General features: G+C 52.2%; 2 protein-coding genes across 3 annotated transcripts in view; both read right to left on the bottom strand.

Moving 5' to 3' along the window:
• Htr6 (5-hydroxytryptamine receptor 6) overlaps nt 1-9,398 on the bottom strand; it is a 16,786-nt gene extending 7,388 nt beyond the window's left edge. Inside the window, exon 1 of the mRNA XM_008821842.3 lies at nt 7,725-9,398. Coding sequence (XP_008820064.1) covers nt 7,725-8,438 — 714 coding nt within the window. The 5' untranslated portion in view covers nt 8,439-9,398. The remainder of the gene's footprint in view (nt 1-7,724) is intronic.
• A 7,489-nt stretch (nt 9,399-16,887) lies between these two features.
• On the bottom strand, nt 16,888-27,519 carry Nbl1 (NBL1, DAN family BMP antagonist). Of its 2 annotated transcripts, XM_008821839.3 has the most exons (5): nt 27,373-27,519; nt 26,368-26,632; nt 19,658-19,852; nt 19,450-19,561; nt 16,888-18,192 (listed from the first exon to the last, which is right to left on the bottom strand). In XM_008821839.3, the coding sequence occupies exons 3-5, from the start codon at nt 19,822-19,824 to the stop codon at nt 17,911-17,913; spliced, it is 561 nt and encodes a 186-aa protein (XP_008820061.1). In that variant the 5' UTR covers nt 19,825-19,852; nt 26,368-26,632; nt 27,373-27,519; the 3' UTR covers nt 16,888-17,910. The 2 variants fall into 2 exon arrangements, with proteins under 2 accessions (XP_008820061.1, XP_008820063.1); XM_008821841.3 differs by lacking the exon at nt 26,368-26,632.
• Between the last annotated feature and the right edge of the window lie 6 nt (nt 27,520-27,525).

The raw sequence follows: 27,525 nt of genomic DNA, 5'->3' as shown, positions 1-27,525 counted from the left end.
AGAGGCAAAGTGTGGGCCCTGAGTCACCCAGTGGGAAAGTCCTGGCTCCTCCCATACCATCAATGGCCCTTTCTGATGGAAAAAACACTGCTGTCACCAAGAGGCCCCCAGGGAGCAGAGCTCATGGCAACCACCAGCCTGGGGTGTGCGGATGCCAACATCCCCTCTGACCTCCCTGTAGTCACTCCTGCCCCTTCAAGGCCTTGTTCTGTTGCCTGCATGTCCCTTTCAAATGTCTGCAGCATGTGCCACTGTCAGGGGTGGACTGTCCTCAAGGGCAATCTAGCAGTGGCCTTTCTGCCAGCAACTCCACTTGGACACTCCTGTTCAGTTGACCACAACATAGATAAAAATGAATACTGCAGTCACCCCTGTCCTCCCAGGAAAGAGTGACCATAGAAACCATGCACACTCTCACGACAGAACACAGCACATATGGTTATTTTCTTTTCAATGTGCTGGGACTGGAGAGGTGGTTCATGGGTAAAGGTACCTGTGACCAAACCTACAACATGAGTTCGATCCCCAGGGGAAAGAGAGAACCCACTGTCACAACTTGTCCTCTGACCTCCACATGCACATGTGCGCGCGTGCGCACACACGCGCGTGCACACACACACACACACAAATGCAATAAAAATATTTGGCCAGGGGCTGGGATATGGCTCAGTTGGCAGGGTAAACCAGGTGTGGTGCACACCTGTCATCCTAATACTCAGGAGGTAGAAGCAGGAGTTCAAGGTCACCCTCAGCTACTTAGTAAGTTTGAGGCCAATCTAGTCTACTTAAGATCCTGTATCAGCGAGGCCAGACTGGTCTACATAGCAAGTTCCAGGTCAGCTGGGACTACAGGGAGACCCTGTCTCAAGAATAAATAAATAATTTTTTTTAATGTGTTGACAGGGTCTCCCTGTAGTCCCAGCTGACCTGGAACTTGCTATGTAGACCAGTCTGGCCTCGCTGATACAGGATCTTAAGTAGACTAGATTGGCCTCAAACTTACTAAGTAGCTGAGGGTGACCTTGAACTCCTGCTTCTACCTCCTGAGTATTAGGATGACAGGTGTGCACCACACCTGGTTTACCCTGCCAACTGAGCCATATCCCAGCCCCTGGCCAAATATTTTTATTGCATTTGTGTGTGTGTGTGTGTGTGTGCACGCGCGTGTGTGCGCACGCGCGCACATGTGCATGTGGAGGTCAGAGGACAACTGGAGCTACAGGGAGACCCTGTCTCAAAAAGACAAAAAAAAAAAAATGTGTTGGCCAAAGGGAAACATACGATAAAAAGAGAGTGGCATCTCACCAAGCAGTAAGGACAATGAGCTTCTAGCTATATAAAAAGTACCCAAACAGGGAGCTATGCATAGTGGCTTACACCTTTAATCCCAGCACTCAGGAGATAGTGGCAGGCAGGTCTCTGAGTTCGAGGACAGCCTGGTCTATGTAATGAATTCCAAGTCAGCCAGTGCTACATAGTAAAACCCATCTCAAAAAAAGAAAAAAAAAAGTATAGGGCTGGAGAGATGGCTTAGCAGTTAAGAGTACTGGCTATTCTTGAGAGGACCCAGATTTCAATACCAGCACCCACATGGCAGCTAATAACCATTGGTAACTCCAGTTCCAGGGGCTCCAACGCCCTCTTCTGTTCTCCTCAGGCACTGCATGACACAGGTGCACTTACATACATAACACCCATACACGTACAATAAAAATAAATAAATCAAAAATTAAGATTTATCTTTTATTTTTAATTATGTGTATGTGTGTATATGTGCACATGAGTGTAGGTGTTCATGGTTGTGACATGTGTTGGGCACCCCTGGAGTTACAGGCAATTGTGAGCCTCCAGATGTCGGTGCTGGGAACAAAACTCAGGTCTTTGCAAGAGCAGGTGATGCTCTTAAAGGCTGAGCATCTCTCCAGCCCCTCCTTGCTTAACTGTTTAATGATTATCTAATCACAGCTTGAGATTTAAGACTGTGGAACCATACCACCAGGCTTCATACCCTGTTCTGTTCTAACAGAACAGAGGGGCATTAAGCAGGTTACTGAGTCTCTCTGTGTGTCAGCTCTCCATTCTATAAAAGGGCATATCACAGCATCTGTCTCATAGGCATGTGCTACAGATTAAATAAGATAACATAATGCTGTTAGAACAGTTCCTGGTCTGTAAGTACCATGTTAGTTGACTGTCATTATTTACCTTATGTGCTGGATAGCTTTAGTGTCAACTTGACACACCTGGGTTGAGGGAGCCTCAATTGGGGAATTGCCTCTATTGGACTGGCCTGTGGCCATGTCTGAGGGGCATCTTCTTGATGAGTGATGTGGGAGGGCCCAGCCCACTGTGGGTGGTGCCACCCCTGGGTAGGTGGGCCTGTGTTGCATAAGAAAGCAGGCTGAGCAGGGGCCAGGGGAGCAAGCCAGTGAGCAGTGTTCCTCCATGGCCTGTGCTCCAGCTCCTGCCTCCAGGTTCCTGCCCTGAGTTCCTACCTTGGGCTCCCGGATAACCGTGACCTGGGATATGTAAGCTAAATAAACCCTTTCCTCCCCAAGTTGGTAGTGGTCAGAGTATTTTGTCACAGCAGTGAAGAACAAACTAGGACACCTTATAAGCATCGGGCAGTGCTCACCTAGTTAAGAATGGTGGTGCTGTTGGTGACAACCATGGAGATCTTTTCCCTAGAAAGGCTAGAAGATAGAACTCCCCCCAGAACCATCTATTTTACCAGCAGTAAAGGAGGGTAACCTGCTGAGTACCTCTTGTGTTCTGGGGCCTCGGCTTATGACCTCACTGCCTCTTCACACAGCCTTCTGGATACGCATCCTTAGCCTTGGGATATGGGAAGGTGAAATGATTTATCCAAGGTCACCCGGCTGTGAGAAAGAGTGGGCAGGACTTAAAGGAGAAAGGGCACTGAGTTCCTATTCCCAACCCAGCTCAGCCACTCTACTCCACTCTGCCTCCACCTCCCTCAGCAGGGACTTGTGATTGAAGCCTCCTCTGAGGAGGAGGAGGGACAGGGATGGAGAGACTTGTCACTGAGACAAGGGATTCACAGTTGGGAGGGAGGGAGCAGAGGTGGGAGAAGGAGAGGGAAGAAACGTTGACAGGAGAGGAGAGGAGGGGAAGCCAGGGAGGCAGAAGGAAGGAGGGGGTGGGAGAGGGCGGGGAGAGAGGAGATGAGGAGGAGAAGAGAGGTTAGGAGTCAGGCTGGAATCACCCAAAGCTTAACACCACTCTGTCCAAGCCTCTCCTCTCTCTCTCTCTCTCTCTCTCTCGCTCTCTCGCTCTCTCGCTCTCGCTCATTCTGTAGCCCAGGCTGCCCTAGAACTTGCTGGGTCAACCAGGCTGACTTTAACTCAGAGTCCCCTTGCCTCAGCCTCCCTTCTGTGCTGAGATAACAGGCAACAGTACTATGTAACAGGCATACAGTACCATGTAACAGGCATACAGTACCATGTCCCTCCTCTCTTTTCCTTCCTCCCTTCCCCCAAACCCTTCTGCCTTGGCACCATCCCACAGTGACACCTTTACCCCCAAAGAGCTTCCTGTCACCCCAGTTCTAAGTATGGCCCCTCTCTCCCAGCCCCTGGGAATGCTGGGAAAACCTAATGGGAATCACTGGGTGAGCTGTGGCTTTTTAAAGCCCATTTTCACACTGAGGCATATGTGGAACAGCAGAGAGATATCATGCTGGCCAGCTCCTCTGTAGCCTGTGCCAGGGAACTGGGGGCCTGTGCCCGCCTCCTTTCCATCTGCAGGAAAGCTAAAGGCCATGCTGGTAAAGAAAAATAAAGATCAAGACTGGCTAAGCCCAAGATGGAAGGTTCCTCATGTACCCCACTCTATATCCATCCACACTGTTCCTGTGGGTCTGGACTCTAAGACAGCCCCCATCTCCAGGCTGCCACTCTGGATAGACAAACTTAGGAGGAAGAGACAAGACCATACCAGACACAAACCCCTCAAAGGCAGGCAGTCCAGGCAGTGAGAAAAGAAGACTTGCTGGAGAGCTGAGAGGCTTTAGAAGGACAGTGGAATGTCTGATGCTTCACCATCCACAGGCATAGGGCTGGAGAGATGGCTCAATGGCTAAGAGTGTGTGCTGCTCTTACAGACCACCCAAATTTGGTTCCCAGCACCCGTGCAGAGTGACTTAAAAACACCTATAAGATCCTAGCAGACAGCCTGAGAGTGCCAAGTTCTGGCCTCCCTCTGGCAGAGGGCCTAAGAACGTAGGGGGAGCCTTGGATCCTGCCTCCACCTGGTGGTAAATTTTGGCTGCCTATGTATATGCTGTACACATAAACTTGTAAATAAACACCTAATTGTTACAAACAAAAAAAAAACAAAAAAAACTGTAATTCCAATTGCTAGGGGCCCTGAAGCCTGTGGCCTCCAAAGTCTCTCTCTCTCTCTCTCTCTCTCTCTCTCTCTCTCTCTCCTCTCCACATGATCCACATGATTACAATTTTTTTTTGAAACAGGGTCTTACTACGAAGCCCTGACTGCCCTGGGACTCACAGACATCTGCCTGCCTCTGCCTCCCAAGTGCTGGCATTAAAGGTACGTACCACCACACTCCAAGTCTTAAGCTTTTCATAACATGAATCCATTAGTGGCATGTATTGAGTACCTACTTTGTGCAGGAGCTATTTGAGGCTATGGAGAGGTCCTGTTGGATGGAGTCTGTGCTGGTTGAAGAGACAGACTTTGACACTGAAGCACTATCCTGAAGGAGAGAATGGCTCTTAGAAGAGGGGCGCCTTGCCCAGTAGGCTTCCCCAACCTATATACCTATATACCATGTACGTGTTGAAGACCAAGGTAGAGAAGCCACGATCAGCTTGAAGCCAAAGGTTGGAGGACTTGCCCTCTGTTCCCAAGACCACCACCCAACCTTGGAGACAGGATAATCCAAGGGACTCTCAAGTCAGAGGTGTGTCTATTCCAGGAGGCAGAGGCAAGTGGACCTCTGTGATTTTGAGACCAGCCTGGTCTACTTAGCAAGTTCCAGCACAGCTGGGGCTAAACTCTATGGAGAGACATGGTCTAAAAAATTAAATAAATAAATTTTAAAAACTCAGAGAGCAAGATGGAGCTCAGTGTTCTAACACTGGAAGATCTATATCACAATAAATAAATGAATGAATGAATAAATAAATATCTATAAGGACCAAGGGAGCTTGCAATTGTATGTGGTGCCTTTTACATTTGTGTGTGTGTGTGTGTGTGTGTGTTCACATGCCATGACATTTAGAGGACTACATGCAGGAATTGATTCTCTCCTTCCTCCATGTGGGTCCCAGGGTTCGACTCTAGTGTCCTTACCTGCTGAGCCATCTGGCCAGCCCCTTAACTTTTTTAGAAAAGTTTTTTTTTTTTAATTTTGTGTACATGTGCTTGTGTCTGTATCTATGAAGTATGTATATACAAATGTATGTGTATGTCTTGAGTCTGAGCATGTGTAGAGGCGAGGAGACAGCATAGGATGCCTCAGAGTTATGATTGTTTGCCAGACACCCAGTTTGTTACATAGGTGCTGGGATCCAAACTCCAATCCTCATGATTTTGCATTAAGCCCTCTTAGCCACTGAGCAATCTGTCTTCCCTTGATGTCTTTACTAAGTGAGAAACAAGTCCTTACTCTGTGGAGATGCCCGTTATCTGTTTACATTACAAATAAGGAAGTCCTTGGGAGAAGCTACCTGTCTTTGGGGGCCAGGAAGTCGCTCACACGGATGAGAAATGGGTGTTGCCACCTTTTATCCTCAAATCAACCAACTGGGAGTCAAGAAAATCATGAGAAGAAACTGCAGTAAATCAGGAATCCCTTATCAGTCAGGGACAAATCACTGAACAAGAATAAAGTCACTGGCAGTGGTGGCCCACGCCTTTAATCACCGCATTTGGGAGGTAGAGGCCGGCAGACCTCTGTGAGATCAAGGCCAGCCTGATCTCCATAGCAAGTTCCAGGCCAGCTGTGGCTACAGGGAAACCCTATCTCAAAAAGAAAAAGAATAAAGTCACTCAGGGGTGGAGAGATGGCTCAGCAGGTAAGAGCTCTCGCTGCTCTTTCAGAGGACCTAGATTCGGTTCCCAGCAACCACATGACAGCTAACAACTGTGTGCAACTCCAGTTCCAGGGATCTGATGCCCTCTTCTGGCCTCCGTGAGCATTGCATGACACAGATGCAGTTACATACATGCAGTCAAAATATACACAAAATAAATTTAAAAAAAATTTTTTTGTCTTTTTTGAGACAGGGTCTCCCTGTAGCCCCAGCTGGCCTGGAACTCGCTATATAGACCAGGCTGGCCTCAAGCTCACAAAGATTCGCCTGCTTCCACCTCCCAAGTGCTGGGATTAAAGGCACATGCCATGCCCAGCCAAATTTTTAAAAATTTTAAATGAAGTAAATCTTTAGAATATAAAAGGAAGGAGTGTGGAAGGCCCAGAGCCTCTGTGTCAGGATCACAGACATCTGCTGGGACTCAAAATCTTCTCAGGACATAGAGGGAGACCAAGCAGGGCTACAGCCAGGACTCCCATTCACCCTAGACACCACCCTCCTGGATAGTTCAGGCCTCACTCCTGGCCACTGCAAGCCCAGGGCGGGGGGTGCCTGCCTCACCTCTCAAGGTGGACCACAGGTTGGGTGGCAAGAACAGTCACTCTACATACAGACCATGCACAGCCTTGAGCTAACAGCCCCACCACATTCACAAGTAATTCCTATGTGTACTGGGGATAGAAACTGACTACATACAGCCCCATGAAGCTTATATTCAAGTCAGAGCCACCAAGTCAACAAATAAACTGGGGGTTGTGATAGAGAATGACAGGAGGGAGGAGACCATGGACCTACAGACTGGGAAGTCAACGGTCAGTCTGTGAACAGGTGGGCTGCAAAGGAGTTAGGGGAGAACAGCCACATGGAGAAGCATACGGGCAGAGGGAACAGCAGACACAAAGACCTTAAGTCAGGTGTGCTGACACACTGACCTGGTGCCTATAATCCCAGCACTTGGGAGGTAGAGGCAGGAGGATCACAAGTTCAAGATCAACCTTAGCTACATAGTGAGTTTGAAGTCAGCCTGGGCTACATGAGATCTAGCTTTAAAAACCAGCTTGGCATAGAATTAAGCTTGGCAACTTTGAGAACTATCTTCAGGGCCCTGAGGCTGGGGCAGATGAGGTTCCTCAGGCCACATTCTGAGATGGATTATCTTGTGGCAGTGGGGTTTGTGGTAGAAAGCAACCTCATGCCTTTCTTTTCTATTGCACAGACTCTTGTATGGAAAACGGACTGCAGTTAGGCTGGAGGGCAAGCAGGGACCAGGGAAGTCTGTCAAAGCTCCCTGGAGAGAGGTCACAGAGGCTCAGATTAGGGAGACAAGTACTCATTAGGGGGTAAAACCAGTAGGCCATGAGGAAGAATAATGCTATTTTCCACACCTGGTACACCAATACAGATTATAAGGAAGACTAGCGGAAGGGCAGGTGGGGAGAGCTGGGCGACGGTAAGCTCTCTGTTGCACAGGCTAATTTCCTACGGAGCTGTCCCACCGCTGTCAGCCACTGAGTCTAAAATTCAGAAGGCAGCTACATGGCCTTGCAAGGATCAGCAAGTTTACTAAGTGGCAGTGGTTGCCCAATGGCAGCTCATGCCTCTCCATCCCCAACCAGCCCAAGTCTCCCAGGGCAACCCTGGTACCTGCAGGGTCTCCAAGGCCTGGCCGGCCATACCAGTGGTGAGTGAAGCCACCTGCACTGCTTGCTTGCGGGCAGTCAGCAGGATCCTGCAGTAGGTGAAGCAGATGGCACCCGAGGGCAGGAAAAAGGTGACACCGGATGCCACGAGGACAAACGGCAGGCTGGCCAGTAGGCGGCACTGGCCCGGGGCTGGCGTGCGCGCATAGCCCAGTTCGTGCCAACCCAACAACAGCGGCAGGAAGGAGGCGAGCGCCGCGAGGGTCCAGGCACCCAGGATGAGCGCCAGGGCTCGCGGGGGCGTCATGCGCAGCTTGTAGCGCAGGGGAGAAAGGATGAGCAGATAGCGGTCCAGGCTGATGAGGCACAGGTTGAGGATGGAGGCGCTGCAGCACATCACGTCGAAGGCGGTCCAGAGCAGGCAGAGGCTGCGCGCCAGCACCCAGCGCCCATACAGTACGTTCAGCATGGCCGGGGGCATCACCACCAACCCCACCATCAGGTCCGACGTGAAGAGAGACACCAGGAAGAAGTTAGACGTGTTGCGCAGCGCAGGCTGCGTGCAGATGAGCGCAATCAACAGCGAGTTGGCGGCCGCTGTCAACGCGATGACCACGCACAGCGCAGCGGCCACCCAGCCGCTGCCCCCTGGGGCCAGAGGTGGCCCTGGTCCCCAGGCTGGGGTGCTATTGTTGAGAGGACCTGGCTCTGGGACCATGGGGACTGGGATGGAGGACTGAGTATGCTGGATGAGGTGACAGGGTGAATGACCAAGGGGAGGGGGGCGTCTGGATGAGAACAGCGTCTCAGGAGATTAAGGTGACAAGATGGACAGGGTCCTTAAATACAGGGCATCGAAGAGAAGAGGGAAGGGAGGGGTGTGTGGTCACCCCGAACGGTGGGGCCACCTGGAGCACTCAGGTAGGAAGTTTGGGGAGGGGCACCTGATGCGCAGAGTCCCTTAAAGTTGAGTCTGGGGTTGGCTGAGCGGCCTGGGGAGGGACAGAACGCCCTGGGGATGTCCTAAGATGGGGGGCGGGGCGCCCAGCCAGACTCACAGCTGGGGAAGTGAGAGCAGATGGTGAACCCGCGCCCTCGGGCCGCGGCTGACTTGCAGAAGAGGGTGGGCGTGTGGGGACTCTAGGTCGCCAGCCGTCGCGCGTGGGGGCTGCAGTGGAGTGGCCCAGGAGCAGGAGCTCAGCCCCGGCGGGGAAGGCAGGTCTCCGCCGGCTCAGAGGCACCGCGGGATCCGGCGGACTGGAGGCCGCGCGGCCGGGGCAGGGCAGGCCCGGACAGGAAGATCCCCTGGCGCTGGAGCGCACCGCCGCGTTCCGCCCTCCCGGCCGCCCGGTCGCCAGGTCGCCTCCGGCCGCCGCTCCCTACCTGGGGCGCTCGTCCTGATCGGCTGCCGGCGACTGCGGCAAGCGCCGCCGGGCGGGAGATGACAGCCGGCGGCGGGCGCCGCGGCGGAAAGGGGGGTCCGGAGACCCGGAGGCTAGTGGAGGAGCCAGGGATGCTCCAGCCGCGCACGGTCCCCAAGCCTCGGAGTGTGCGCCCCGCCCCGCGGTGGGCGGGGAGAGCTGAGCCCGGGCCTGGCAGGGGTCGCGGTACCCCAGGCCTGGAGAAGGATGCTCGGAGCGATCCAGCTGCAGCCCCCACACCTCCGCCTGCAGCTCCCCAGCCGACACGTGGTGATGGCGCAGGCGGAACTCAAGGAAGAGGGATGCGACTTGCCTGTGCCCGGGGATTGCTCCGCAATGGGGTCTGGCCACTCGCGGTGGGAGTCACCACAATTCAGTTCAGCTTATCTGACAAGTCGTTTGACACCCCTCTGGGCCTCAGTGGCTGAATCTATACAATGGATAGATAATTCCTGGCATTCTTCACCTTGAGTTTGAGTCGCGTGCTACCCCTCCCTTGTTTTTTCCATCCGGTTCTCCAACAGTGTCAGGTGCTTGGCATGAAATTCCTCACCTGTTGGCTCTCCCAGTCTGAGGTGGACAGATTTGGGGATCTCCAACTCAAAGTTGGTAGGGTAGAGTCACCGCAGGCAGGGGGAGGGGATGTATAGCGCCTCCTAGTGGTGACAAATATTTCTTGGGTTGCGCACCTAATCTAGACACCGGATCAATCCGGACACTAGTCACCCAAACAAAACCCCCTCCATAACTTACGTGTTAGCAGAAGGAAACAGGCAAGAAACAAGCGAAAGAAATACATAAAGTGATCATTGCTATAGGAAAAAAGAAAATGTGGAGCAGTATAAAGTGTATCTGGGGGCTGGAGAGATGGCTCAGTGGTTAAGATCACTGGCTGCACTTCCAGAAGACCGGAGTTCCGTTCCTAGCACCCACAGGGTGGCTAACAGCCACCATTAACTCCAGTTTCAAGACGCCTTCTTCTGGCCTCTGCAGGCACTGCACACCCGTGGTGCACTTACGTGCATGCAGGCAAAACACTCATATACATAAAATAAAAATAAACAAAATTTTGAAAAATTAAAGAGTATTTGGTAGGGGTCTTTTTAGAAATAGAAATACCTGGGGCTGGAGAGATGGATCAGAGGTTAAGAACACAGACTGTTCTTATAGAAGACCCAGATTCAAATTCCAGCACCCACATGGCAGCTAACAACTGCCCATAACTCCAGTTCCAGAAGATCCCTCCTCCGGCATTGCATGACATGGGTGCACTTATATACATGCAGGCAATGCACTCATACACGTAAAATAAAAGTAATAAGTACAAGCCAGGCGTGGTGGCGTACACCTTTAATCCCAGCACTTGGGAGGCAGAGGCAGGTGGATCTTTGTGAGTTCAAGGCCAGCCTGGTCTACATAGTGAGTTCCAGAACAGCTGCAGCTACAGGGAGACCCTCAAAAAGACCAAAAAAAAAAAGTAATAAGTACAATTTTTAAATCATCCGAAAAAAAAGAAGAAATAGAAATACTTTCCATGTGTAGGGCCCAGTCTGTTCCTGAGCTTTGTTACCCCCATAATATCTCTACCCTAATTCCCACCCCAACAATGCCTGAAAGAACAGTGTTAAGCTGGGGCCCAGACAGGTCAAGAGTCTCTCCAGGGGTCACCAGCAGCAAGCAATCAAGTGAAAACTGGGGTTCGGATCTGCCAGATGCCCAAGGTAGAGCCCAGCACAGATGGTCAAAGGCCAGAAACCCCAAAGGAGCAAGTCACTCACCCCTGAGCCACTATGGAGCTCAGAACCCTTCTACACAGTAGAAGGAGGAGGCCTGTCCTCCTACCCACCTCTACTCTGCATGGCCTGAGGGATGGCATGCAGGGCTGGATGGAGAGTCAGAGACCAGCCTGAGATCCTAGCTCCACTGCTCAGCGGCTCTCAGCACTCAGGACCCAGAGGCACCTGCCCCTCGGTCCCTTTTTCCCTCTCCAACAATACAGTATCTACCTCAGAGGGTGCTAAGGAAGATGAAGTGACACTGATGTAATCCATCAGCTTGACAGTGCTGTGTCAATGCTAACTGTTGGCTTCTGTGTCCACACTGGGGTTCCATCCTGAGGGGCCTCTAATAGCCCAGGGATGCCTAACATAAGCAGCAGCAGATGCCCTTGCAGAACAGATGTCAGAGCTACAACCCTGAGTGGTTGGTTTTGGTTTTGGTTTGTTTTTGTTTTTGTTTTTTTGTCTTTTTGAGACAGGGTCTTCCTGTAGCCCCCAGCTCCCCTGGAACTCACTATGTAGACCAGACTGTAGACCAAGCCAGGCTAGCCTTGAACTTAGAGATCCGTCTGCCTCTGCCTTCTGAGTGCTGGTATCAAAGGCGTGGGCCACCACGTCCAGCTAGAACCTGGCTTCTTAATCATGATTCTGTTGCTTGCTCTGTAAAGTCAGCAAAGGGTTTTTTGGTTTTGTTTTAATTTTCAATACATTTATTTATTTTGTATGTGTGCACATGTATGTGTATGCGCACACACATGCCACGGCATGGGTATGGGGATCAGAGGACAACTTGGAGGAGTCAGTTCTCTTCTACCACCATGTGGGTCCTGGGTATTGAACTCAGATCATCAGGCTTGTCAGCAATAACCTTCACTGACTCAGCCATCTCCATGACCATGTTTGGTTTGCTTGCTTGTTTGTTTTTGTTGTTGTTTGAAACAAGGTCTCATTATACAGTCTAGGCTGGCCTCAGATTTCCTATCTTCCTGCCTAGCCTCCTGAGTGGTATGATTACAGGTGTCTAGCACCATGCCTAGCTAGAAAAGTCTTTCCATTCCAGACCTCTCGGCACAAAGAGGGGCCTAATAAATTATATGTAGGGGGGATAGAATATATTCCATGCTTTAGTTTTTTTCTATAATGGATGGAGCCCTTCACTTTTTAATAAAAAACCATGATCATTTTAACACTTGTTCATTCTGGGCAATCAATTCATACATGTTTGCTATGATCTGTATTTTGCTAAAATTAAAAAGTTTATTTTTGTTTTCCAGACTGGGGCTGTGGAGTGGTGCCACCTAGTGGCCACACTGTAATTATCTTGAACTTGAAGCCTCCGGGAGTTCCTTGAAAAAGTTCATGTGTTTGTCATTTCATCCTGGAATAATTAAGTCCTACCCTTCCTCGCGGGCAGGGCTAGAGAGGGATTTTCAGCCCATTGTGGTTATTTCCACCTTGGTGACACAGGACGCAGGTGGTGCTGCTGTAGGACAATGGGACCACTGTCTCAGAAAGTCACACCTCTGCTCCAAACTCCATGCCCAGAAGAACAAGAGGACAAAGATAGTGCCCCACTACACAGATGCAGAAATCAAGGTCTGGAGAGGTTGTACGTCCAGCCAGAAACTGCTCTTGCGGAAGGCACTATGTGGGTTAACTCTACTCCAGGCAAGTTTTGCCTGTTATGTGAGCACAGACCAGGTTCTCAATAAATATCTGCCAATAAATGAACAAAACTGTTAGTCACCTGAAGTGGAGGTCAGTCATTCATTCTCCAAACAACAGCAGCCGATGCTTACTGTGGTCTTACAGTGCCAGGCACTGTCCCAAGCTTGCTCCATGCACCAACTCACAGTACACTCCCCATGACACTGAGAGGGAACCTGGTATGATAAGTAATCTCCATTTTACAAGACAGGAAACCTGAACCTCAGATATCTGTGATTGCTCAAGATCAGTTAGGAATTAGCCCAATCAGGATTTGAATCTAGGCAGTCTGGACCTCACAAGAGGCCTGGAGCAGGAGAAGAAAAGCAGCTGATAGTTGGCCCCATGCGCAAAAATGGGGCAGGGAAGCTGGCTCTAACTGCCTCTAACTAGCCAGTCAGCTTGTGTTGACAGTGCTTACCTAGCTAGTAATCCCTCCTAAAGATGCTAAGTCCTTTGTGCTTATGGAAAGGGGTGAGGGGCTACAATTTTATCCCTCTTAGTGGTTCAGTTTGAGCACACTAAAGGCAAAACTCAAAAATTACTACCCTCCTCCCCACTCACACATGCAAATACACACATATTCCATGTTGACACAGTTCCTACTTCTCAGATTCATTCTTTGCTGCGTGTGGTAACACAAGCCTCCTAAACCTGAGACAAAAGGACCATGAGAGACTGGAGAGATGGCTCAGAGGTTAACAGCACTGGCTGCTCTTTCAGAGAACGAGGGTTCAGTTCCCAGCACCCTCATGGCAGTTCACCACTGTCCCCAACTCCAGTTCCAGGGGATCCAACACCCTCTTCTGGCCTCTGCTGGCATTGCACACGTGGTACACTTACATATAAGCAAAACACCCATACCCATTTTTAAAAACAGTTTAAAAAAGGAAGACCGTGAGTCGGTGCACAGGGCAAGCTTGGGACAGTGCCTGGCATTGTGTAAGACCACTCTGGTTTACAGAATGGGACTCTAAAAAATGGGGGCTGGTAGGGTGCCTGCTTAGCTTTCATGAAGCCCTGGGTTTGGTACCCATCACTGCATTATGGCACATGTCAGTAATTCTAGCAGTCAGGAGGTGGAAGCAAGAGAATCAGGAGTTTAAGGTCATAGCCTGCCTGGCCTGAGACCTGGTGACAAAAAAAAAAAAAAAAAAAAAAAAAAAATTTGAAAAAGGTTTTCCCACAACAGGAGGGGGCACACATGTGACACCCCACTCCAGTTCCAGGGGTTCCAGTGCCCTCTTCTGACTACCGCAGGCATTGCATGACACAGGTGCCCTTACATACATGCAGCTAGTATAAAAAAAAAAAAAAAAAAAAAAAAAAAAAGCTATTGGTAAAGTGTTTACCACACAAGCGTGAGGACCCAAGTTGGACCCCCAGAACTCATGAGGGTTTTCTGGTTTGGTTTATGGTTTGGTTTCTTTCGTTTCGTTTTTGTTTTGTTGTCTTCTTTTTGGTCCCTGTAGTCCTAGCTGGTCTGGAACTCACTATGTAGACCAAGCCGGCCTTGATCTCACAGAGACTTGCCTGCCTCTGCCTCCCAGGTGCTAGGACTAAAAGTATGTGCCACCACACCCGGCGTCAGAACACATGTTTAAAAAAAAGCCTGGTGGGGGCTGGAGGGATGGCTCAGTGGTTAAGAGCATTGGCTGTTCTTACAGAAGACCCGGGTTCGAATCCCAGCACCCACATGGCAGCTAACAACTGTCCGTAACTCCAGTTCAAGGAGATCCAGCAGCTTCTTCTGTCTTCCGTGGCATTACATGACATGGGTGCACTTACATACATGCAAGTAATAAACACATACACATGAAGCAAAAATAATAAAATTTTTAAAAAAGAAAAAAGAAATGGATTTGTTAAAAAATAAAAATAAAGCCTGGTGTGGGGCAAGCTAGATGGCTCACTGGGTAAGGGCACCTGCCTCCAAGCCTGATGACCTGAGTTCAGTCTCCTGGATTCACATGGTGGAGAGAACCAACTCCCAAAAGTTGTTCTCTGATCTCTGTTTGCACCATGGCGCACTCATGCTCCCCCTCGACTGCTTTCCCCCAAAAGCTGATGTGGTAGCATGTTTGCAATCCCAGAGCTGGGGAGGTGAGGACAGGTGAATTTCTGGGGCTCACTGACCAACCAACCTGGCCTACTCAATGAGTTCAATAAGAGACCTGGTCTCAAAAACAAGGTGAATGACACTGAGAAATGATACATGAGGTTTTCTGGCTTCCAGGTGTGCATGTGCACCCACATGCACAAATACACACACATGCACAGCCGTACACAGGTATACATCCAGACAGAAACTGCTCTTGCAGAAGGCACTGTGTGGATCAATGCACATACATACACATACACACATATACACGTACACACACGTACATCATACATGCATACACACATGTACACATATGCACACACATATATGTGCACATGCACACATGCCTATATACCGTATATACTTACACACATACATATACACAATATACATATATGTATGTACACATGTATGCATAAACACATACACACATGCCTATACACAAATATACACACACATATATGTACATACATAACCACATACATATATATGCACACATGCATATACACACATGCATGTGTACACCCATACACATGTACCCCCACACACACATACACACATAGATATCACATACACACACACACACGTTCTTTCATCCTTGAGATCTGGTGGCTCCCCTGGCTGGACTGACATCTAACCAGAAGCAGCTCTCCCTGTAGCCTGCCTCTCTTACATGACCACACCTCTCCAATCTCACTGCCCCTATAAAACCCTGGCACCCCCAGCTGGCCTGCTGTCTACGACTTCCCACTCCTCCCACTCACCCTAAGTTTTTCTGACACCCAGCTCTGTACAGATCTGCACTTTGGAGAACAGAGAATGGTCTCTGCTGGTATTCAGGGTCTGCAAGAGCCTGTCAGCTACCTTCTTGCTTTACATTTACCCAGTGCCTTAAAAATTGTGTAGCCACAAACTCAGAACCTGCTTAGAGCAAGAAACCCGCCACTCAGCACTCAAACCCAAGTCCCTGGGGTCGAGGTTCACTACCAGTCAATATTTTGACTGCAAGTTGCAGTGACGGTGGAGGTTGGGGGGGCACATCAGGTGACTTCCGAGCTTCTTAAAGTCAGAAATGCATCCAGAGCCTCAGTTTCCCATTCTGAAGAGAGAATGAAAAAGTTCTCCCTGCGGACTTTTGAGTGCTGGTGCCACTGAACTCAGCGTGAGCTCTGAACCAGATTGCCGGTATTCAATTCCTGGTGGCACTTAACTGCATGACCCTGGGGAAATGGCTGAGCCCTCTACCTCAGACGCTTTGTATATAAAATAAGGGCAACACAGGGGCCTGGAGAGATGGCTCAGTGGTGAAAGCACTTGCAGCTCTTGCAGAGGACCCAGGCTCAGCTCCCAGAATCCACATGGAGGCTGAACTGTAACTACAGTTCTAGGAGATCCGACGTCCTCTTCTGGGTTCCTCAGACACTGCACATAGGTGATACACTTACATACATGCAGTCAAGACACTCATAAACATAAAATTTAAAAATATATCTTTTAAAAACTAAGGACTAAAAGCCAGGTGTTGTGGCGCACACCTTTAATCCCAGCATTCGGGAGGCACAGGCAGGCGGATCTCTGTGAGTTCAAGGCCAGCCTGGTCTACATAGTGAGTTCCAGGACAGCGGGGGCTACAGGGAGACCCTGCTTCAGAAAGACCAAAAAAAAAAAAAAAAAAAAAAAAAAAAAAAAAAGACCTAAGGACTAAATTGAGACAGGACTGAGAATTAGACCAGTTGACTTGTGCAAGTGACAGCCCAGGACCCAACCTGTAATCATTTGTGACCAATGAGCTTTGGATTTGTCTCTTTCCTCTTCTCTTGGGGCTTGGACCAGGCTGGTGACATGCACCAGGCCCCATGCTGGGTCACTGAGAGTGAAGAGATGACAGGCAGCAAGCCTGAAGGACCAAGGGTTGAAATCCAGTTGTGCAGACCCAGCCACAGGGTAAGCAAGGCCCAAAACCAAGGGAGGAGGTGGGAACAGAGACTGTGAGCCAAGGGTGCTGCCAAGGCACACACAGCGGGGAAACGAGAGGACCCACCGCATGCCAGGAGGAGTTTCAGGGACACCAGTGGTCTGCTCAGCACTGTGCACAGCAGGCCCAGGCTCCCATCCCAGGGCCCATAGCACCAGGTCAGCAGAGCGGGCCCACAGGAAGGAGTGGAGACAATGAAGGCGTTTATTCATGAGAACACTCAGGGTTCAAGGGAGATGGCTACTGGTTACAAGCTCTAAAGCTCTCGTCAAACAGCCATGGGCTGGAACACCCCTGGGGTAGGTTAGAGTGGCAGCCCCCTGGACACAAGCAAGTCGGAGGGCAGGGGGCTCTTCCTCGCCACCTGCTCCGCCTGCCCTGCCTTAGGTCCCACATCCCTCTAAGGGGCGAAAAAAGTGCACCTGGAAAGGAGGATGGGGGAGAATAAGGAGCTAGGAAGAGCTAGAGGAAGCTGAGGTCAGCAGGGGTCCTGCACAGGGGCCTCCTGTTCACTATGTCCCAGTGATGGAGATAAGCCCAGGCATCATCATATTCTGAAAGACCTTCCCCCAAAGACAGTAGAGTTGGCTCCATCTGCTCCTGAGGAGTCTAGAACACGGGGGTAGTGGGTGCTAAGAGCTCTTGAGGGAGGAAGGCTTGCTCTCTTCTTCAGTGACAGTCTGGCACCGGAATCAGCAGGGTCCTGCCCCGGCCTGACTCCCAAACCACTCTATTGAAGGGGTTGCTTCCCTGGGGATGGGGAGTGGGGGAGGCCTGGAGGGGAATCTGTGGGGGCTGGAGACCGCTGCCTCTGCCAGGAATCTTCCTAGCCCAGCCCCTCCTGCAAGATGGGTACTGGCATGGTGCCCATCCTTTGCCCACCCCTGGGGATCCTGCCCCATCAGGGTCTGTGTGGGCCCTGGCCTGGACCTGCCTCTTGGAGGGCCTCATGTCTCCTCAGCAGCTTAGCCCACTTCCTCCCCTTCCCAAGGGCACATCTCTAGAAGGCAGAAAGGAAGAGCCATCCTCCACCTTCCCAAAAGAGCCTGTCCTGGAGAGCTCTGCCTCTTCCCCCCATCTTGCATATATTAAATTGTGCAGCTCCAGCCCCTCCCTTCAGGTCTCCATGGCAACCGGGCAGCATTCCAAGTCCAAGTCTGAATCCCAAGTCCATCCAGTGCCAAAGGAGGGGGTTTCCACCTCTCCCCTCACTCTTCCCTGGAGGGTGGGACCCAACATTCCACAGGGGATGAGAGGGGAGGAAGAACTGGGGGTCCCTTAGTCCTCGGCCCCCTCTTCTTCAGCCTGGGGGGGTGGAGGTGGGGGTGGGGTCCAGGCTGGGAGCCGGGCCCATCTTCACCCTGCACGTAGACGCTCAGACCCTCGTGACTGGGCTCCTTGCCGCAGGCCTGGCAGCTGCAGTGCACGATCTTCTCCACGAGCTTGTCCACTCTGGGCACCTCCTCATGGCCTGGGCACTCCAAGGTCACCTGAGCAAGGCGGCAGGAAGGGAAGGGATTTTCCTGAGGCCTGGGCAAGTGAGGAGGCCCCAAGAATAACATCTCAGAGGACTCCAAATTCCAATGCCCACCTGCAACAGCCCAGGGTCCTCTGTGGACCCATTCAGCAGGTGGGGGACTGAGCCCCTGTAAGAGCCCCATCTCATCTCCTCACATCCAGCCCTGACCACTTCCCCTTCTTACACAGCACTCTAGGCACCAGTGGGAAGGGGGATCCCTCAGTCTCCCATTGTATGTAGAGAAAAATCCTGACCTGTCCCTCAGGCCTTTGGGACCTTCAGGTTGGCCCTGGCTGGCTCGCCACCCCTAACCCCCAGACCTTGTCGTATTCCCACCAACTTTATACAACCTGCTCTGCTTCAGAGACCTTACAAATGCTGTTCCCTCTGTCTGGAAGGTTCTGACCTAACCCATTCTCCCACCACTGGCCCCAAGCTCTGTCCAGTTAATTTCCGGGCAACTTTGAGTTCAACTGAGCCCCATCCCAAGCCCCCTACACATCAAGGTTCACCCTTAGCTCCCTGCTTTTGCCTTATGGTCATGTTTCTGTCATTCCTTCCTTCCGTCCTCTCTTCACCTACTCTGTGACAGCTCTGGGGCACAAGAGCAGGCACAGTCCCTCAGGAAACTCAATCCAGGTGCCAAAATCACCCCGATGTGATGGAAAGGCTGTAGAGGTGACAAGTCCTCAAAGAACATGGTTCTCTGAGAGCCTAGGGCCCAAGGATTTGACTGGGCCAGAGTCATCAACAATGCTTAAGCCCAAAGTGGAAGGAATGGATAAAAGCTAACTGGCTGAAGAAGAGGAGGAGGAAAAACGTCAGAGCCACGTAAAGAGCACCAGCAAAGAGCCTGAAATAGAAGAGGGCAGAGCAGAGCAGGCAGGAGGGGCTGAAAGGAGGCAGGTTGGTACCAAGTGTCAGGTTAGTGGGAGGGTACCAAGCAAGAGGGCACTGGAGAGACTGCTGAGCCAGACCATGTGGGGTCTTACAGGGCAAGACAGAGATTTTGGTCTTATCCTCTAACAGTGGGAGGTGACAGTACCCTGCAGTGTGTGTGACATCCAGTGAGATTCAGGAAGATCTCATGTCCTCTATAAGCTGGTGTCAGACTGAGCAGCCCTGGTGCAAGGACCCTGTGGTGTATTCCCAGCATGAGCCCTGCACGCCCCCCCAAGAGTATTCAAGGCCACCTGCTGCAACGCAGAGGTGGGGCGGGTGTACTCACAATCTCCCACATGGACTGGGCTGGCATGCAGGAGTCACAGTGTACCAGGGACTCTGTGGACTGTGGGAAGGTGTTGGGAACACTGTAACTGAAACACTGTCCTAGACACGCCCTGTGGAAAGAAAAATCACCGTGCCTGGGTCACCACAGGGGAGGTCCCTGCAGGACAGCCCTGATTTTCTTCATGCCACATCCCCCCCAGTCCCACCTGTTCTGGATGGACTTGGCTTCACAGCCGCTGTGGCCCACGATCTGTGTGATGTTCTTAGCTTCGCACCAGGCACTTTTGTCTGGGAACAGGGCCAGCTTGTTGATGGGTGGAGGGGCAGCCAGCAGCATGGCAGGCAGGACAGCCCCTACCAGGACCCGGAGCATTGTGCCCGCGACCTCCAGAGCCCTGGAACTGAGCACAAGTGGCAAGTGAGGGGCAACAGAACCAGGTAGTCTGGGTAGTGGGGGACAGTGGTGTTCCAAGTATAGGCTCTGACCTGAGTTCAAGGCCAGCTCTCCACCCACAAACGAAGAACATTCTTTCTTTCTTCTTTCTTTCTTTCTTTTTTTTTTTTTTTTTTTAACTTTTACAGAAACTTCACTGAGAATTTCATATATGCATATAAGGTAAGGTGTTTTGATCAAATCCATGCCCTTTTTTTTTTTTTTTTTTTTTTTTTTTTTTTTTGAGATAGGGTTTCACATGGCCCAGGCTATCCTGGGTTTGTAACTGAGGACAACTTTGAACTCCTGATCCTGTTTCCACTTCCCCAGTACTGGGATTACAGGCATATAGCACCAAGCACAGCTCGAAATACCTCTTGGACAAGGTATTTCATATCTCCAAACCTCAAAAATGGAGCTGTAAATAGCACCACATCAGAGGAGATGGAACGAGGTATTAAGTGGGCTAGCACAAAAAGAAGAGTACACTCCAAATGCAGTTATTATTTTTATAACTTGATATGGAGCCTTGAGCAAGTTACCAATGTCCAGCTTGGAGTGTGTCTCTGTGGTACAGTACGTGTCTAGCATGCACAAGGGGCCCCTGCATTCAGTCCCCAGCATCATAAACCCAAAGTGATCTACACAGCCTTAGAGGGGGCTGGTCACCCACTATGCCTCCTCCTTCAAAGACACTGTCATTCAACCTTCATGTCACCGTGAATTCGTATGCCACCTGAGCACATCTAATTTCTTCTTCCCTCACATCATTATCCCCAGCCCTCTCCCAACCCCTGAGCCAAGAAGAATACAAAGCTCCCTGGGCAAAGGTTTCTGCTTTAGAAGCATGATAATACCAGAGGCTGCCAGAAGATGGCGCTGCAGGACAGCGTCTGTGTCTAAAGGACTCAAAGGGGATGCATGACATTTCCCAACATTATCTTCCATAGACTTCAACCATTTCCCCCACCTCAAAAACTATAAGGAGGAGTTTCAGGGAGATTTGAGGAAAGGGCAGTGTTTTTAAGTGGTCAGTTTCCAAAGCTGAGACAGGACATTGGGGAAGAGGTCCTAGATACATACATATGCTATAGGACCCTGGATGGCAGGTCTCAGTTTTCTGCCTGCAAAATGAGTGTCTCAAACCTGCTTGCTCATCAGAATTCCCTAGGGACTTGTGGTGTGAAAGCCTTCAGCTAAGGTGATTCACAATTTCCTAAGGGTGGTTTTGATGGGTAGCCAGGCAGGGGGATCAGCCCAGCTCAGACAGTCAAGGACTCTGTCTTGGGATGGTCCCCAGAGGAGCTCTACTAGCTCCTTTGGAAACTAAGTATTAAACATAGGGATAGCATCATTCTAACAGTCTTGCTCTGAACCTATCTTCTGCAGGAAGTAATGGGGATGGTGGACAGGTGCTTTGTAACGTGTCCTGAGAGGAGACTGTGGGACTGGCAGCTTCTACAGTGAGAATCCAGGTGGGCTGACACAGCGGGCTTTCAGGGAGGGCACAGGCAGCCTGGGGGCTGTGATGCTGCACCCCAGCACCCCACTCATCCAGCAGGCCTTTCAGCTCCTGTCCCTCTCCTTGCAGAGGTCTCGGTCCCTGGAGACAACCTGCGCTCCTATTGGGCAAGGACAGATGGAGGTGGGGTTGGACTGTGTGCCCTAACTCCAGTAAGTTCCAGCTGTGATCCAGACTCACCCACACATTCCAGACTTGCCCACAAGATCCAGAGCAAAACCGTTGTTTTTAGGACAACCACATCCTAATAGAACAGACTAGACTTATTCCTAACTGCTCTGCAACAGGCTCAGTATCCAGCAGACTTCTGACGGGTCCTCTGCCCTCCCTCAGGAATCAGCCTAAGTCAAGATGTGACCGTGACCTTCCAGAAAGATCCAAGGTCGATGGAAAGCCACTCCTGGGCTCTCTCTGAGCTGGACTGGCCACCCTAGGCATTAGAGAAGTCTCTGCTGAATTACCTGACTCTGTGGCACTTCCTTGACAATGACAGGTGGCAGGAGGGGCAGGGAGGTGACCAGGACCCAGGCACGGAATGATGCCAAGGTGTCCAAGGGACTGGGATTAGCATTTGAGCTGTCATGACAGTAGCCTAGAGATGAGCATGTGGGTCTAATTTGAACCTGGAAGTAGAGGGGATGATAGGGCTGCCAAGGTCAGGACTCGTGAGTAGGGACCAGCCTTCGGGTTAGCAATGTGGCTTCCTGGAAGACAGGATAACAGGACACATGTGAAGACAGCTGCAGGCCTGGAGATCGGGCCCTGTTTATTAGAACTCTCCAGTGCCCAGTGGAGAGTAAGTACAAAGGCTGGCCATGCCCTTAGAAGGATACTGTACCCCACCCACCATACCTGGCTAGGACATGGAAGCAGGATGCAGGGATCACAGTCAACTTCCCCCACCCAGCAAAGGAGCACCAACAGACTGGCCTGCTGCCGTCAGACACAAGGCTCCCCAGTCCCCAGTGTCGGTGACGGTGACAGTGCTCCCACCTAGGAGCTGTGTGGCTTTGAGAAATAGAGTTCATCTCTCAGATCCTATTGTCCTCAGCTGTAAATGGGGAGCACAGAGCCTTCCTAGAACTGGGGGGAGGGTATGTGAGCATCTAGCACCCAGCAGACACCCAGCATCTAGCAGGTACCCACCAAGCCCAGCTTCTTCCCCAGGGGGGACCATGGGTTAAGCTGGGCAGTGTCAGAGGGGAGGCAGCAGGTGTGCCATTAGGAACCCAGCTCCTCCAGCCTCCACATGCTGCTCAGAATACACATGTCCCACCTATGGGTGGGTTCCTCTTAGGTCTTATCTGCTGTTGATTTATGGTTTTGTTTTCAGCTGATTTCTGTTTAAGCAGCTGTTGGACTTTCCTTCCTGAACCTCCAAAAGCCTCACCCAGCTTCTCAAAACTTCTACCCTGAAGGTTACACAGAGTGCCAGGGTGCCAGGGAAGGAGAATCTGCCATCTGTCAGACCAGCACCAAGCCTTTATAAAGAGGTTGTCTCGAAGAACCCAGCAAGTGCGCAGAGCTGTGCCTGTCCCTGGGCTATTCCATCTGCTATAGTAGGCATTCCTTTTCTGGGTGCCTTCAAAGAGGATGAGAGAGAGTGAGGGTGGGACACAGGGGGACTCACCCACTCAGGAGCTCGGAGCCCAGAGGGGAGGTCAAGAGATACTTGTTGGAGATGGGCAGAAGTTCATAATTTTGGACTGAATGGAGGGACTGCACGCGGGTGGGTAAGGGTGGAGATGGAGGAAGGGAGCACCTGGCTGAGGGTACTGCCAACGGAGAGGATCACAATCAGAGGGGCTCATAGCCCCTCCCGCCCAGCAGGGAAGTGTTGATCCTGACTGTAGGGCCAGTGGCTGAAATGTGAGCTCTACCATGTCAATTGACTTGGTTCTCACAATCATCCCACTGGACAGGCCCTGTTCTCTCTCTCACTTTACACATGAAGAATGGAGACCCAGGGTAGCTAGGATTCATGTAAGCTTATATGACCAGCAAATAGCAAAGTTGAGATTTGACCCAGAACAGAAACAGATGAACCAGCTACCCTTGTAGACAGAAGGCTCACAGAACAGAAGGAGAGAGAGAGAGAGAGAGAGAGAGAGAGAGAGAGAGAGAGATCCAGGGAATAAGCAAGGGTGTAATGGGGAGCTGGGATGGGCTCTGGGGTCCCCTGTGGCTTCCCTCTTGTCCTGGCTCCATAGACCAGGGTTCAAATCCCATCCCTGGCTCCCTGAAGACCCTGGCTTCTAGGGTTTGGGTATTGGATGAAAGTGCCCTGCTATGAGGTTCAGCAGCGTCCTCGGCAAAGATGGAACATGCACAGGTGGAATACACACAGATACACACCCCAGCCACACCTCAGGTCGGGGTGGTGTGGCGAGGTTCAGTCATTTCTGGAGAACCTCAAAGGGCAATTGCTAGGCTCTGGCTGGTATAGCGCCTTCTTCCCATCCTCAGCCTCTGCTCACCCCCAAATTCCTGCCCTCTGGCTCCTCAGAGACCGTCTGTGTCTTGCCTTTTCTGACCGCCACCCACACAGAAAGAAAGCCCCTAAGAGGTGGCACCCACTGGCTGACCCATCACACACAGGTCAAGAAGGAGACCTACCCACGTCTCCCATCCAGGAAGAGGGCAGGGAGCACTGTGGTGGCCTCCCTGACCCTCAGCTCAAAAGGCCCCTCAGGAAGGCCAAGGGGTGGGGCCATGAGTACACAGGGCTTGGCCCAAGGCACACCTGCCAGACCCAAGCAGCTGTTCTGAGCCATTCACCAGAAATGCCACAGCCCTGGGCCTGGTCTACAGAATTCAACCCGTACCCCAGGCCTGGGGGTCAGTTGAGTGGGCATCTATCTGTGCTCCCCACATGATTCTGAGACCCAGTCAGGTCAAGAGCTGTGCCCCCCACCCCCGCTCCCCAGGAAAAGAATCTCCTTAACAGCACAGCTGACATGGGTCTCCTCAGTCCCACCACTGGGGTTCTACTGCCTGTCAGTGTCCTAAATGCTGGATGTGACTTAAATCTTCAGGATCACCTCCAGACACCACCATCACCCCCACTTAAGTCCTTTGTAAAGCAAAAAGGTAACGTGGTGTGACAAGGAACTGTTGTTTCCCGTTCCTGCTTTTGGTAAATCTGAAAATTCAGGGTCATTTAAGCCCCAACAACCAGAATTTTCAAGGTCATTTGCAACTCCCTCCTCCACTCCTCACATCTACAGCTGGCCCAGGTTCAAATCTTAGCTCACCCACCCGAACCTTTCTGTGCCTCAGTTTTCTCATCTGCAAAGTGGGAACAGTAAAAACTGCTCCCCCAGGCAGCTGTGGCAGTTAAGCTGAAGAGTCTGTGGAAGGCTCTGGAAAAGCTGCCACCACAGGGTTCCAGCCCCAGGAGGTCACCAGGAGCATAGGCTTAGGAGTCACTCTGGGCCTCTTATCCATCTTGACCTCTGTTCCTCCTCCCAGATTCAGCTCAATCCTAAGTGTTTCTTAATCTGGGGTGCATCTTAATAGTGGATTTAGGGGGGCACTTCAAGCAGAAACTCAAGCAGAGATGACTGGGAAGGGATTCAAAAACTGTCCATGTGCCACCTAACACACCCACTTGCCAGGGACAGGAGCTGGGTCAAGACCTCACTCGACCCTACCCTCAGAAGATAGGGGCCCTGACAGTGCAACCCTCTCTAGAACTACCCTCAGAGAGACCAGGTTCTGCCTGGTGCCCACTGCGCATGCAGCTGGCGCACAGGGTGTGGTTCTTGTGGCCGCTGCCTAGGCTCGGTGATCAGCAGGGCGTGGCAATCCTCCAGGTCTTGGAATGAGTACAGGGACTTCCTTGAATGGTGCAACTGAAAATGCTGCTGGGGAAGGGGCAAGACAGTATCAGGCCTAAGGTCCCACTGAGTCAGACCCAACTCCCATCAGCACAGCCCAGTAAGGTTTCCCGGGTACTCGAAGGTGGTGGAGTGTCCTCTCCTGTAGCTCATCCATCAGTTCACTGTTCCTGGAGACAGGACAGTTCAGTGGTTACAAAACAGGTCATTGACCTGTGCTTCACCTCCGCAAACTTCACACTTACCACCTGTGAATGGCCGGTGTAGCCTGGGTTTTGGTGGATTCCCTGGGAAAGTCTGGTTCCAGTGGGTTGCTTAAGGCCTGGGGGATTCCAGGACCCCAGGAGCACCAGAGTGGCTTTTTTCAGCATCAGGACAGAATAGGAACCGACTGTGCAGTGGGCTGACACCCGGGGCCCAGCCGGTGACTACCTCCTTGGGCCAGGCAGCTAGCTCCACCTTCCAGCTCTGGGTATCTGTCCCAGCAGTCAGTCCCCACAGATTCTTGGGCAAGCAGGCCAGAAACAGTCCCCCAAACAAATGTATCCTAACTAGCCACTGCCGGGCTGGCTTACACATCTGCTCAACATAAGTTCCCCTGCAGACCAGACCCCACCAACAACCCTGCCCACACGGCAGCCTCCCACCCATGGGGAGCTGGGCTTTCACTCTAAGGGGGCTGTACCCCTAGTTAAGGCACAGTATCTACTCCCCTGTCCACTCCTCCAATACACGGGCCCAGGAGAGGGATCGGGCTTGCGGCAGAATGGGGAGAGGGGTGGCGGGCCACCAAGGAAACGCCTGCGCCTTGTCTCTTCTTTGGCCCCGACTCAAGGCAAACCACACCCAAGCAGTTCCAGCATCTGGGGGAATCTCAGGAGGCTAGCTGCTAGTGACAAGACTGAGGGGCTGCCTGTTGACAAGTTACTTCCCCACTCTCAGCCCGTGCCAACGGGCTGTTCTGGGGTGCTCCTAGCTGCAGGCTGGTGGCTTCCAGCTCATCAAGAGCCTCAGAAAGCCTGGAAATGTGGCTTTGCTCCTTTGATGCCCACCAGCCCCAAAGCCAGGCCAAGGCAAGCAGCAGCCCCCTTTAGTGACGCTTGTAAAAGATCATCGCCTGACCTGGGAGCCTGCAGGAGGGCAGGTGGCTGGCAGCAGGGCCCAGCGGTGTAGACCTCAACGGTGTAGACCTGGGGGTGGAATGCTCAAGAGATCTTGCCCCTGGAAAGGCTGGCGCTCTCTCGGCCCTGCCTGACTGCAGGGGGATGACACGGGCCAGACTCCAGAGCAGGAAGGAGGAAAGTTCCGGGTTGGGTTGCTGTTTCTTTTCTTCTTTTTTAAAAAATAGGGTCTGGGGGGCTAGCTTCGGAAGCTAGTTGAACCGGGGCTGTGAATTAGAAGGTGGGGGTCAGGGCGGCGCACAGTCACCGTAAGAAAAGGAGAAAATAGGCAGGGAGAGAAGCCCAAGGAAAGTGAAAACCCAGGCAGGAGAGGGACAGCGAGAGGGACAGCGAGTGAGCGAGGGAGGGAGGGAGGGAGAGGGAGAGGGAGAGGGAGAGGGAGAGAGAGAGAGAGAGAGAGAGAGAGAGAGAGAGAGAGAGAGAGAGAAAAGAGCGAGGCAGAGACCCGGGCAGAGCGGGAGGACCGGAGCACGCGCGAGCCGGGATCCCAGCACTGCCCCGGGGCCCTCACAGCCTGGCTCACCAGCTCTCTCTTTTTTAACCTCTCTGGGCGACGCATCTCCCTCCCACTCTCCGTCCGGGCCACAGAAAGAAACTCCAAGAAATGGAGCCCCGGGGCGCGGCTAGCGACGGGCTCTGGACGCTGCCAATGTCCCCTGGCCACCCGGGAGCCGCGCCCACGTCCCCAGCGCGGGATCCGAGGCGCCGGGCGGGCGGTGCGCTCCGGGGCGCCGGGGGCGAGGGCTGGGGATGCGCTGGGGGCGCCGACTGGAAACACGCGGGGGGCGCGGGCTGGGAACGCGGGGGGGCGAGCGGACTGGGGACGCGAGCGGCGCGGGCTGCGGACGCTGGGGGAGAGCGGGTTGAGGACGCGGGGGGCGCGGCGCTGGCGGCTGCCGGAGCTGGGACAGCCGGACTCCCGCGTGCGGGCCGGGGCAGGACTTACGCGCGCAGCAGGGGCGGGGAGCGCGGCGCGTCCTCCCGGGATGTCCTTGGAGTGGGTTGCGGACCGCGGGGGTCGCAGGCCCGGGGTCCTCGGGCTGGGGCGGCCCCGCGAGGCTCGGCTGGGCTGCGCTGCGTGCCGTCTGCCGCCCCGGGC

The sequence above is a fragment of the Nannospalax galili genome, unplaced genomic scaffold (assembly GCF_000622305.1).
Source record: "Nannospalax galili isolate Female #2095 unplaced genomic scaffold, S.galili_v1.0 scaffold1688, whole genome shotgun sequence".
NCBI classification, from domain to species: domain Eukaryota; kingdom Metazoa; phylum Chordata; class Mammalia; order Rodentia; family Spalacidae; genus Nannospalax; species Nannospalax galili.
Note: the sequence above shows the minus strand (reverse complement) of the source record. Positions and strands in the feature narration are given on the sequence as shown.

Excerpts from the sequence above, each read along its gene's own strand:
- Nbl1 (XM_008821839.3), bottom strand. The coding sequence starts at position 19,824 with ATGCTCCGGGTCCTGGTAGGGGCTGTCCTGCCTGCCATGCTGCTGGCT. Across the intron at positions 19,562-19,657 it reads GCCAAGTCCATCCAGAACAG|GGCGTGTCTAGGACAGTGTT; the intron begins GTGGGACTGGGG and ends TTCTTTCCACAG. Across the intron at positions 18,193-19,449 it reads CCCAGTCCATGTGGGAGATT|GTGACCTTGGAGTGCCCAGG; the intron begins GTGAGTACACCC and ends CGCCTTGCTCAG.